Source organism: Triticum urartu, chromosome 7, assembly GCF_003073215.2.
Source record: "Triticum urartu cultivar G1812 chromosome 7, Tu2.1, whole genome shotgun sequence".
Classification (NCBI taxonomy): domain Eukaryota; kingdom Viridiplantae; phylum Streptophyta; class Magnoliopsida; order Poales; family Poaceae; genus Triticum; species Triticum urartu.
The window spans coordinates 552,847,812-552,860,259 of NC_053028.1; the positions used below are offsets into that span (position 1 = coordinate 552,847,812).

The 12,448-nt window shown below is 43.4% G+C and overlaps 2 protein-coding genes across 3 annotated transcripts; both read right to left on the reverse strand.

Annotated features, from left to right (window-relative positions):
* Positions 1-760: 760 nt before the first annotated feature.
* LOC125521287 (novel plant SNARE 11-like) lies at positions 761-6,152 on the reverse strand. Of its 2 annotated transcripts, XM_048686348.1 has the most exons (11): positions 5,778-6,152; positions 5,439-5,531; positions 4,960-5,053; positions 4,822-4,859; positions 4,544-4,632; positions 4,256-4,335; positions 2,076-2,132; positions 1,881-1,973; positions 1,728-1,802; positions 1,012-1,141; positions 761-978 (listed from the first exon to the last, which is right to left on the reverse strand). In XM_048686348.1, the coding sequence occupies exons 1-10, from the start codon at positions 5,849-5,851 to the stop codon at positions 1,049-1,051; spliced, it is 786 nt and encodes a 261-aa protein (XP_048542305.1). In that variant the 5' UTR covers positions 5,852-6,152; the 3' UTR covers positions 761-978; positions 1,012-1,048. The 2 variants fall into 2 exon arrangements, with proteins under 2 accessions (XP_048542305.1, XP_048542304.1); XM_048686347.1 differs by having other exon boundaries at positions 761-1,141.
* A 2,276-nt stretch (positions 6,153-8,428) lies between these two features.
* On the reverse strand, positions 8,429-11,317 carry LOC125519185. The gene is made up of 4 exons (XM_048684059.1): positions 10,881-11,317; positions 9,752-9,896; positions 9,059-9,152; positions 8,429-8,931 (listed from the first exon to the last, which is right to left on the reverse strand). The coding sequence occupies exons 1-4, from the start codon at positions 11,228-11,230 to the stop codon at positions 8,609-8,611; spliced, it is 912 nt and encodes a 303-aa protein (XP_048540016.1). The 5' UTR covers positions 11,231-11,317; the 3' UTR covers positions 8,429-8,608.
* Between the last annotated feature and the right edge of the window lie 1,131 nt (positions 11,318-12,448).

The following is a 12,448-nucleotide window of genomic DNA, read 5'->3' on the forward strand; positions in this document are numbered from 1 at the left end:
ACGGCGGAGCAAACCAACAAACAAGCGTGCCAACCAGGTGAAAGAAACCTGTGAGCTGCCAGCCTTTGGCAATCTTGTTAGACCATATCACTCATCCGTCGGAATTGATCCGTACGGTAGGGTTTTTTCTTTTCCGAACGTGCGCGCGTTAGGTTTCTCGTAGCAACGCACGGGCACTGTGCTGATGGTGGTGGTGGTGGGGAGTCAGTCACGGTGATCAAGTGGGCGGGCGGGGAGACTACGCAGCCCGCGTTCCGACGAGGACAACGACCGAGCTGCCGATCCCCATTCGCGCTAATCCGACGGGCAGAGGCCATCGGAGCATGCCATGCACGGCGACGAGATCAACGCTCTTGTTTCTCAAGGGTTGGCGGGTTGCCGCTTTCTCCTCGCCGTGCCCATTGTTTATTCTGAATCTTTGCGCTAAACGATTTTCTAATTTAGCGAGTCCTTTTCAGGTTATAGTAGAAGAGAGTGCACATGGTGCACCATCTGGAGCTAGTGCAGAACGGCGTTGAAAACACCATGGATGAGCTGATCTTTTGACGGCTGCTCGACACCTTTTGACTGGAAAGGGGGCGAAAATCGGGCAGCTTGAACCGGGAAAAAGGCGGCCTCAGGTGCCATGAAATTCCTTGCAAGACCAAAGGCTCAGAGCGGCCCATCCACGATTCTTCAAGCTGCCCCGCAAGAGATTGACTACCCACTACACATAAGTAACAGCACAACCTGGAACTGTTATTTGCAAAACTCAAGTATGTGTGTATCACTGCCATGATTCCAGATTGTCTGTGTAAAGTATACAGATGTCAATGTTTTCACAGGGAACATACGGTCCTTGCCAGAAACAAACCTGCCTGCTTGTCAAAAGAATAACAACATACAATTCTACAGTGGTTTGGCAAGCTTCGGTTTTACAAGTTTACAACAGTTTGCGCGGCATGATTCAAGGAACTTCCAAGCGACCGCACACGGCGCCTCAAGGAACTTCCAAGCGACCGCACACGGCGCCTCATCAGGGTATTTTACACTTGTGTTGTGTGGATGCTCACTTGCCCTCTGCAATGGACAACAGCCTTCTGCCGACCGGTGGAGCGAGCCCGGGGAGGTCAGGAATGTCCTTGTTGTGTGGGTTCACAATCTGCAATGAAATCATCAGAAGGGCACTGTAAAACCAGAACGTGGTGAACATAAAAGACACATTAATGTAATACTACAAGTTAGTTATCGGTTTTTTCATGTCCACAAATGTTCGATGCACTCCCCACTAAGGCAGTGTAACAGAATTCTGAAAGCACGTAAATATCGATGCACCAACAGCTGTCTGGCTGTCTATGTGCATGAACAGTGAACTAGTGTTCGGATATATTTTAGTCCACAAAGAACGGTCATGGAATACATGATATGGGCAGTTTTCCCAATTAATGGGTAAATCAGCAAATTAATGGTTGCCTGATCTTTATCTTCTAGCCATGTGGTCTTTACGTTTAGTGAGCTAGTGTGGAAGCATCTGATCCACGCCACCAAACAGCACAGTGATTGCTTGAGGAAGGGTGCATTCCCACCAACTTCTGTAAACCTCACATCAAACCAAAAGGCCAATAGGCAAGGAAGTAGCCAAATCGAGTTATGTATAGTTTCCAACATATTTATCCTACTTGGCTGGGTGTGTGTGTAATACACCAAGTAATGTGACTAAGTAGGTCACTCAAGAAGCTAGCACTCACCTTAACAATTATTACAGCTATGACTCCAGCGACAATGAGAAAAAGCAATCCCATGATGCAGCGGTCAGTTGCAACCTGCATCATTTAAAGTGGAAATAAATAACAATTGAGTTGACAGCGAAAACGTAAGGATTTCCAGAGAGAAGTACTTACCTGCCTACCAATTTCTTTCACCAATTTTGATGCCTTTTTCATGGAGAAATGAATGGAATCCAGCTCATTAACAACCCTGCTCATTTGCTCTGTCTGGTAAGAAATAGCCAAAAGTTAACCCTGGTATGTTGTGTCCCTCTTAGACAGCATAATACAATGACAGGCTGCTTCTGAGAATCAGAAAGAATGTCTTGCCTGTGCTTTGAGAGCAGCTGCAGTTTCTGTACCCACATTGATCGTCTCTTGGACAGTCTACAGATAACAGGAAATCAGTATGTGGGAGCAATAATAAAGCATTGAAGCACATTATTATGAAAGCAAGAGCACTGCAATTTGTGTAAGAACTTGAGGTTCTGCCCCAACAAATTGTATATTTATCAGTTAAAGGCTTAAAACAACTAAAAAATACAAATGGTAAGGACTTGGGCAATAGTCTCATGCCCACACTTAGAACAGAAATATCCAATGTGTGACCAAGCATTTGCTTATAACTTGTCTGTATTGAGATGAATATCTGACTGCACGGGGAAACAAACTTGCAACTGAAACCTATATGAGCACTTGCAAGAAGAGAAGGACAGATAAAGAGGAGCAAGCCCAACCACCATATCGTAATAAGTCAGCCCAACCACCTAGTTGTACAACCAGGAACAACATTTTTATAAGATCAAACATTCAAACAACAACACAATAGTTCTTTTTGTGAGCAGAAACTTCAAACATTTTCCATAAATGGGTTTTCCTTGGGAGATGCCCCGCAAGTCAGTTATAGGTCATACCAACAGAAATAAGTTTTGGATATACACGAGGGAAAACAAAGTACACGTGCATAGATTTCTACAAACAGTTATAACAAATAAATGCAAGAAAAGCAGAGAATCATTTACACATTTCTTACAAAGATATCAACTTGCTCCAAGAAAGTAAAATTAGCACAATTAAACATATACTGTACGATAAACTCATTTGCAATAAAGAAGAATCTATCAAACATGGCATCATGCACATAGAATAAAAATAATGATGCAGATGAAACACACAGACAAACAACTTCCAGTCTAAAAAGAACGGACACGACAGATATTGCCGAACTATCATTCTGATACGGCGAGGTATGGGGATACATGAATTTTGCAGTATCCTCGAAGTTCGAATTAAGAAAAAAGAAAAAAAGACGGGGATATGCCGGGACACGTTTGGGATGCACCCTGGCCCAGAAAACAGCCTCGGCCGATTAGCTAACCCTATTTTGCAGGGTTTCCCGCACGCCCTCGGCATAAGAAAGAGGTGCTCCCTACCTCCCAAGTCACAGAGAAGGCGTCGCCACCTCCTGGACTCGTCGCCGCCACTGCCTGGATTCGACCGGCAACCGTCCCCTCCAGCACCAGCACCAGCAGTCTCTCCTCGCAGCCGCACATAACCCAGCAGCCTCTCCTCATTCTTCAACCTCTTCCACTTTTAATCTTCAGATTTATTCTACTAAGCTATTGGATCTGGATGCTTGCTGCTCTTTGCTTGTGCTGCTGCTGTTCTGTTTGCTATCCATATTATGCTGTTGTTGCCCGCTTGTGCTGCTGCTGCTGCTAGCCTGCTACTGGAAGCCCTGCTCAGCTGCTCTATTTGAATGCTTGTGCTGCTGCTGCTTGCCTGAATATATAGTCGAATAAGTGCTTTTGCAGTAATGCTTGTGCTGTTGTAATGTTGTTCAATGTCCATTGTTCAATCTCGAATCTGCTTGCTTGTTGATTGGAATTGATTACTTGTTGTTGGCCTGACAGGTACACCAAATGGGGCAGTATTCTCTATTCTGATCTCTTTCTCTTTAATTTTCAGTCTTAACTCTATATTACATGGCATATTTTTATTTTATTTTATATATACTCGCCGTATCCCTGAATGGCTGTTTTTGGAAAATGCCGTATCCCGTATCTCCGTATGCGTATCCCAGTCTTTCCGTCCCTGTGTCTGTGCTTTTTAATTTCCAATAAATTAAGGTACATGCAAACAACCAAGCCAAATACCAAAATAATATGGCCGTACTGTATAGATAGAGTAATTCACTCAAGCCAAACATCAAAATAATATGGCAATACTTTATACACAGAGATGTGAGTGGTTCACTACATTTCCTTATATAAACAAATTATGGCATAGGGTCAATGACGCCTGACAAGAATATATAAGAGTTTCCACATTTGATAGCTCATAATGAAAAACGAATGGTTGACTATTAAATTGCACACATAATCCAACAGAAGGTTATTTTATGAAATATTAATGTGTAACTCAAATTTACAGCCCCAACATGAACACATACCAACAAGGCTGAACTACTGGACCCACCACGAAAAGGTACACTGCAGGAGAAAGCTAACCTGTTTAGATCGTGCGAGAGCTTGATCAGTCTCATCCATTAGATTGTCTCCATGCTGCATTAGCTGCTGGTTTGACATATCTACAGAAGAAAAAACATGCTGAGAACAATAATCTGTCTAAGAGATATACAAATCCACACTGGACATGTCAAAGACGTTTATTTTCTTTCAGTGCATTTGTCAACCATTTTCAGCGTAGAAAAGAAGGAATATTTGTAGTCCTTGAGCCCGAAAGGAATGATGCTATCACATCATTTCGCTTACTGGGACTGGAATATTGCTACTTACTTGATGCTAACAGGACATTTTCTTCACCAAAGGCATCTTCACCACTTGGGGCATCAAAAAGATCAACTCGCTTATTTTCACTTGCATGTCTGAAATCCAAACAATATTTATATGATCACGAGATGTTACCAGAACTGATGAAACATATTCCTTCAAGTTTATGAGTGATTATAATGCACAAATTAAATTAGAAACACAGGACAAGTCCTTGTGGGCGTGTATGCAGAAGTCGGCTACAATACAAGCCAAATGACATTACGAGATAGGTAAAAACTCACTGTTTCTTCAGAGCAACATAAGAGTTCAATTCCTTGATCTGCGAAATAGGACAAAATCAGGCTTATTAAAAGTTGAAGAATCACAATAGCAAGGTTTATAAATAAATTATTGGGACCAATGAGTTTCCATGACAGTACCAGTGACTGCTTTCTCTCGTTCAGAAATTTAGCAGTGTTGGGATCAACACTGCCTGCCTCATCTTTGACAACTCGTTCGAAGTCTTTGATAAGCCTATAAAGGACACGGAAAAAAGCAAAATGACTACTGTCAACTGTTATGACTTACAAGGAGTCAAGGAAGCTCATGCAACATCAAAATTCAGTAAACCAGCTATCTTTTTGTCTTAGAAGCTACTAGTTAATCACATGGATAAGATCTCAAAGCAGGCGTTGCCAGTAGTATGCACTGCATCGTACTATTTGGTACTATAAGATAGTGAAACAATTGCAGTGGCAAATGGATAAGTTAACATGAGCCAAACAGGGGCCACATATACACTCTTGCCAAATGTAGCATTCATACTTATCAAGTTCAAACACTGCCGTTTTACTACCAAGTATATGTGTGCCAACTGTCTGTATACAGTATTATACAGAGGAAAAGAAGGAAGGAATACCTTTTGCAATCTCGCATCTTGTCAGTGAGCTCTTCGAGCTGCCTGCTCCGGCGGTTGGCATCCTTGATCTTGTCGAGCTTCTGGAACCCATTTCTGCAGAAAAATCAACCAAAGCATCAATCCACCAATCAATTCACCCCATTTCTTAGTCGCATTATACTACTACCATTTCTGCGGAGACTACAACAAACACACGCGCTTCTCTACGGGCAACAATCCGATCTCCATACGCGAAATCAACAGCAGCACCGAGGAGATCTACCGGGCACTTCATCGAAGCATGACAAAATTCAAACATATAGAGAAAAAAAGAGAGAGAAGGGAATCAGTCGAGCTTACTGCAATGCGCGGAAGATGTCGGCGATCTGCCCGTCGATCTCGGCGAGCTCCTCGTTGACCGACGCCAAATCCATCCCCTCCCCCGGGAATCTAGTAGCCCCGCGGAGGGACCCGGGAATCCGACTAAAAATGGATCCTCGGGGAGGGACCAACCCAGCCTAGCCCAAACCCAACCAAACCCCACGCGGCGGCCGGATCGACGGGGCCCCGGTCAGCGCAGATGCTGCGGGGACAACTACCGGGCGCGAGGCGCGAGTTCGGGGGGAGGGATCGATCCCCAAGCGCGTGCGGTGGTGCCGGCGGTGGTGGACGCGGCGCTCTTGGTCTGGCCTGTTTGTCTGGCCTCGCTCTTTTTTCTTTTTTTTGGCTTCGCTTTTGCTTTACGGGTTCGGTATCTTCCTCGTTGGATTCGACCTTTTTTCCGGTGGAACCACCGCGGCGCGTGTCCGTCTGATGTGCATCCGACGCCCCTCATCATGACAATAACAAACATTTAAAATTACGTATGTTCTTTTAATCAAATGGATGAGAATTGGTGATGTGAATTCGGTCGTGCTTGACTTGACAATGTCCTAGGAGGATGAACGTGCATGTTTGTTGGGATGTACCGATCCAACCTAGCATGAGCCCACATGGAGGTTTACACGAAATTCAGCCATTTCATTGACATAAAAAAAGAGTTGAATAGGTACACATGACAAGTTAGCAAAGACTAGCTTTACATTTTTTAATGTTATTTTTCAATTGAAATGATCTTTTATATTGTATTTGTTATTTTTCATCCGTATGGAACTTTTATAAGCTTGGTGAAATTTCTAACCATGAGATTCTAACACCCACTGTTCATTTATCATCTTCGATAGCAGCACCAACCTCTGTTTTGTGTGTGGCGCCACCTATTACAAATCATCTTAACTAGTTAGTGTTTTGAGTTCTCGTGCTTCAGTACCATGAGTTCGACAAGAATATGTCTTGGTGGCGTGGAGTGGTGGTGCCAGCCCGCTCGTAGAGCCTGTGGAAAGTACGGATATACCTTAGCCCATGGGCATTAATTTCAACGGCGATTATTGGGGAGAGCTCGGACAGCTGCCTGGAGTCGCTGGGAAGGTGTCTTCGTCGTTGGAGGTGTGGAAGCTATAAGCAAACATATAGTTGAGTATTTTAAGTCCATGTCCACGAGGTTTATCCAGGGTTTTTGAGTAATTTATGGCATGTTCATGTAAGTGTGCATATATATATAGATAAATGATATTGCTTTTTATTGTGAGATAGTAATAAAGAGAATCAAATCGTGTGAGGTGTGTTTGGCAACAAAATGTGATAGTTTTGTGTGCTGTGTCCATGATCTACTTGATAGTAGGGGTATCCTTAGTAGCATGATCATTAGTACGTTAGCGAGGGCGTGTGAGACGGTCTTGTAGCGAAGGTGGGTGTACACACGACAAGAGTGACCCAATGATATTTCTTTAATAAGTTCGACTGACCCGATGGAATGCTACCTAGTCCCATGTTAGGACGGTATTGGGTGGGGCAGGGGATCTCGATGTCGTGGCCGTTGTGCCTGAGTCAATGGTGCGGTGGATGCCCTCTCTGGATCCCTTCTATACTTTATACCTCTATAAGGGATCCTTACGGAGCTTGACATTTGGGAACTTTATGAAACTCCCCTTTGTCCTCAAAGTTGCCCCGGGAGTTTTGGAGCTACACCAGATTTTTAGATTTTTTGAATTTTGGGAAAACACTGATAGGAGTCGGATTTTAGCGTCCAGAATCAACCCCCTTGAGAGTCAGATGAAATCACATGAGGAGGCTCTCGTGCTCCGCAACCGTGGCCACCAAAAATCAGAGGGGGAATCCTTCTCCCACCTAGGGGAAAGGTCAAGGAAGGAGAAGGGAGGCTTTATCTCCCTCCCTTCTGGCGATGTAAGAACGCCGCCGAAGGAATCGTCATCATTGACATCTCCTCCAATGACTTCACCATCATCTCAATCACTATCTTCTGTCTTTGACTAGAGACTTCAACATCCATAAACCTCTGTAATCCATAACGACTTTCCGACCACCGTTTTACAAGCTTCTAGGTCTAGCGTCATCGGAGGGCGTTTGAAGGTGTTTCTCCTACGGATCTCGTGGGATTCGATTTGATGTTGGTCTTCCATGGATCTCCATGAATCTAGTCTTCGTTTGCGTGTTTACAAGTTGGATCCTTCGATTCACACTTATTTTCTTCGACGGCGGTTGATGTTATGGTGCATTGGTTTTATAAAGCCTTAGCACGACAACTTCCAAGGGTCTATTACAACAAATTCTGCCTGACTTTGATGAGGGAGTTTTTCCTCGAATTATATCGGAAGTTTTTCCTTGAAAGAAAAACATGTCTTTTTTTGGCTAGAAAAAAACATGTCTTTTTAATTTGGAAGGCTATCACTGGTTTTTGTGGGAGATAATGTGTTAGAAGTTGAGTCGTGTTGCTCCATGACAAAGAAGACCTCGGCACCCTTAAAAATTAAGTGCATTTCCCAATTTATAAAAGAAAGCTTTTTAAGGGGTTATACTACTTAATATATGGCCTATGGCCTTTTCAAAAGAAAAAAAGTTATCACACCTCTAAACACAGATAAAATATCCATGCTACAGCGTAGCATTACCAATTAACCAGGAGCATAACATGTCTTTATTAAACTGGTCTCAACACTCGGAAGTTTTAACTGACACAGTACGGCAGGAGACACACGCTGTACAATACATCCATAGTTCTTCATAACACGAGTTATTTTCGACAGATTTAAGTCCCAATAGGCATCAAGGGCGTTTGAACTTGTAGTATATGTTCATGCCCTCTTGAACAGAACAACTAGGATGACCGCCATGGCAAGAGCCATGAAAGATCCGCCAGCCGCCATCTCCGCGAACGAAGGCTTTTTAGAGGATGAGCCCGGTCGGGCCTCAGCTTCTGCCGGGTTGTGGAACAGGTCTTGGAAGAAGTTGGTTATGTTGTCAACCATCTCCATCATCGTCTTCTTCGCATTGTCCACAAAGTCCGACAAAGGCGAGGCAGTGGGAAGTGCATATTCTGGGGATGCCTCTTCAAATTTCTCCGGTGACTCTACTGAGTCACTAGAGTCGGTGCCCTCAGGAAAAGTATTGACCAGAGCTGTATCACAAGAGAAGATAGTAATGGTCATACATACAATTCCCACAGAAAAATAATGGCGGTACAGTTCACGAGAAACAATAAACCCAAGATGTAACTTTTGAGATTAGGACAAGGTGAAACATACTTTGCTGGTGACTCTTGTAAAATTCCATAACCCTCTCGTTCTTCAACACCGCGTCCCACACATTTTTATCTGATGCAAGCGAGGCAACAACGCTCTGGAGATCAAAATAAAAAACGTAAGTGAAAGAAACGGAATATCAGAACTGAGAACTGGCTCAGCTCAACTAAATCTCATTGTGCTACATATAATTAATTACTTGACATAAATTATCTAATGAGTGTCGTACTTCTGAAAACTATGCAACCAAAAGATGAAAATAATTTGTTAACACTGTGAACTAAATGTTGATATGCTACATACAAATTCACCTGACACTAAATATCTAATGACAAGGTGCCATGCTTTCGGGAAATGACGCAACTAAAAAGATGGAAATTCATTCCATACAAATATCATTAACACTATACTACAACACACTCATATACAAACTAAATGTACATAACATACCAAAATTATCAAAGGAAACATCATAAAGCAACAATAACAAGCTATAAATTGATTGATGACTAACACAGAATGATGTCAACACAACAAATCCTCAGTGATAACAGGTGCATTCAATTTGCCCAAGTGCCTCTTTTCAAAAGCAACTTCACTAATATTTTGTGCGTATACAAAGCCAACAACAGAGAAACAACAGTGCAATCCGTATAGATGATAGTAACAACTGATTGAAGCAATGCAGTTACAGACCTGTGCCTCTGGGCTTGATTTTAACAATGTAAAAGCCTGCACTACATGTCCCGGCATAGCAGGAATTAATGCATCGGCTCCCAGCTTGCTAAGCTCTTGATCATGTTCCTTAACAACTTCTACTGGAGTCTCTTTAAAATAAACCCTACAAACAATCATTTTGTAGGGCTTCAGAACATTTGGATATAATAACATAATATGTAGATGAAGAAAAAGGCAATACGTGCAAATGCAACAAATTCTAAAACATAAAGGTAGCAAAAACTGAATGTAAACAAACACAACATTTGTACTTGATGCACAGAGGGTTTTCTCCTGCAATATACAAGAGAACTGAAGGGACAGAGTTGTACAGATGTGACGATATCATAGCCTGTTCAAGGTTAGCTTGTTGAATGAACAAACATGAATTGGTCAACTGGAGTAACGTACAGGGAACAAACTGGAGTCGCCTTCATTTATTTACTACTCCCTCTGTAAAGGGATAGAAGAATTAGTGATCTAAACGGTCTTATATTTCTTTACCGAGGGAGTACTCACTAATATATTGGGGAAGTGATGTCTTGAGTTCTTAGTGATAACTGAAGAATGGAGTAACAAATTTAAAACACAAACGGTCCTTCAAACTTCCTGACATATTTATTTTCCTTTTGACAGTGATAAAACTAGTTCTGATTTGATACTTCTCGAGTGAAAATTGAACAATCCCCTCAACTGCACCATAATTGACCCATCACATACAAGGTGAACATAAATTTCACGTCGTAGAAGAATTATTCTCTTTATTGTGAAGTACTGAAGTAGATACAGTTACAGTGTAGGCGTTGGAAACAACAGCTCTTGGTGTAAGCACTTTCTAACTTGGTACAGTGTTTAATTTTCCTTATATAAGCATCCCTATAAGCGCCCAGGCAAATTTAAGCAGTATAAGAATCGAAAACCTAACCCTCACAGACCAATTTGATACCATCAAATCAGAACGGGCATATTATCAAGAGAGCATAAAGCTTCTTAATATTCCAGACCATCGCCCAAAGCAATCAGAATAAATCAACTGTGCCGGAGAAAACCCAGAGAGCAATTCGATCTCCAATTCGAAAAATCCCGAGAAGAAATGCATCCAAGTCACCTGTCAATAGCCTCCCGGAGCTCGGCGGTGGCCTCCTCGGCCTCCTCCCGCGAGGGCGGGGCGAAGACCAGCCTGGGCCCCCCGACCACGGCCACGTCGGCCTCGGACGCCGACTCGGACCTCCAGTCCGCGAACTCCCAGTCGTCCACCTCCCAGGACGCCCACTGCGACCCGGCCGGCGCCACCGGCGGGATCTCCCCGGCCGCGGACAGCAGCGGCGCCGCCGCGGCGGCCTCGGCCGCGGGGGCCGTGGCGAAGGACGGGGCGACGTTGCGGAAGCGGCCCGCCGCCGCCGCGGCGCCCCCGGCGAGGCCGACCTTCGCGGCGGTGCGCATGACGCCTCCTCCCATGGCTGATGGCTCTCTCCTCTTTCGGTGGCGTCTCGCCTCGCCTCTCCTCTGCGCTCTCCCCCTTCCGTTTCTACCGTCCGAAAAAATCGGGGGGCAATTGCAAAAGAGACCTTGTTGTTTTCTAAGCTGCCTCGTGTAAGGCTTTCCTCTTGTTAGACAGGTGCAGGATGGTGTGTGTGGAATAGAATATTGTTTGGGGTGTTTCGTGCGAGTATGCTGTGAACGGAGGGAGGCGGTAGGGTGAGAAAGTGGATAAGAACAGAGCTCCTCTCAGATTAAAAAAAAAACAGAGCTTGACTTCGATACGAAGTTATCCATACGCGGATGACACGCGGGGCCACGTGTAAGAGACTGCCGACCTTTTCTTGTCCTTTTCTTCTTCACTGCTCGTTTGATTCACTCAATCAAAGATTCGCATATTCATACGATTTTTCTTTTTTTTAAACAACTAGTTAACGAGCGCTCCTTCGGAAGCCTCGCAACGATCAGCGCCACTTGGCGTGCTCTCAGTCATTCGCCACGTGTCGTGCTCTGGACGTTTCCTTCCTTCAAATTTTGTTTTTTTATTTTTCCGCACGCATTTTCGGCTTTTTAAACGGGTTTTTTTCGGGGTTTTTCGACGTTTTGGTTTTTCTCCGGTCTTCCTTAGCTTTTTGATAAAAAAAAGTTTGAAAAAAATTTACACGGGAAAAACGTGTTTTCTTTCTTTTTCTTTCGCGAAAGTCACGGTTTTTTTGCCGCAAGATGTGATAACCCACAAGTATAGGGGATTACAATAGTTTTCGAGGGTAGAGTATTCAATCCAAATTTATTGATTCGACACAAGGAGAGTCAAAGATTATTCTTAAGTATTAGCAGCTGAGTTGTCAATTTAACCACACGTGGAAACTTAATATTTGCAGCAAAGTATTTAGTAGCAAAGTAATATGATAGTGGTGATAACGGTAGCAAAAGATAACGGTAGTAAAAGCAATGTTTTTGGTATTTTGTAGTGACGATAGTAATAGCAACGGGAAAATAAATAAGCGAAGAACAATATGTGGAAAGCTCGTAGGCAATGGATCGGTGATAGAAAATTATGCCGGATGCGGTTCATCATGTAACAGTCATAACCTAGGGTCACACAGAACTAGCTCCAGTTCATTGATATAATGTAGGCATGTATTCCGAACATAGTCATACGTGCTTATGGAAAAGAACTTGCATGACATATTTTGT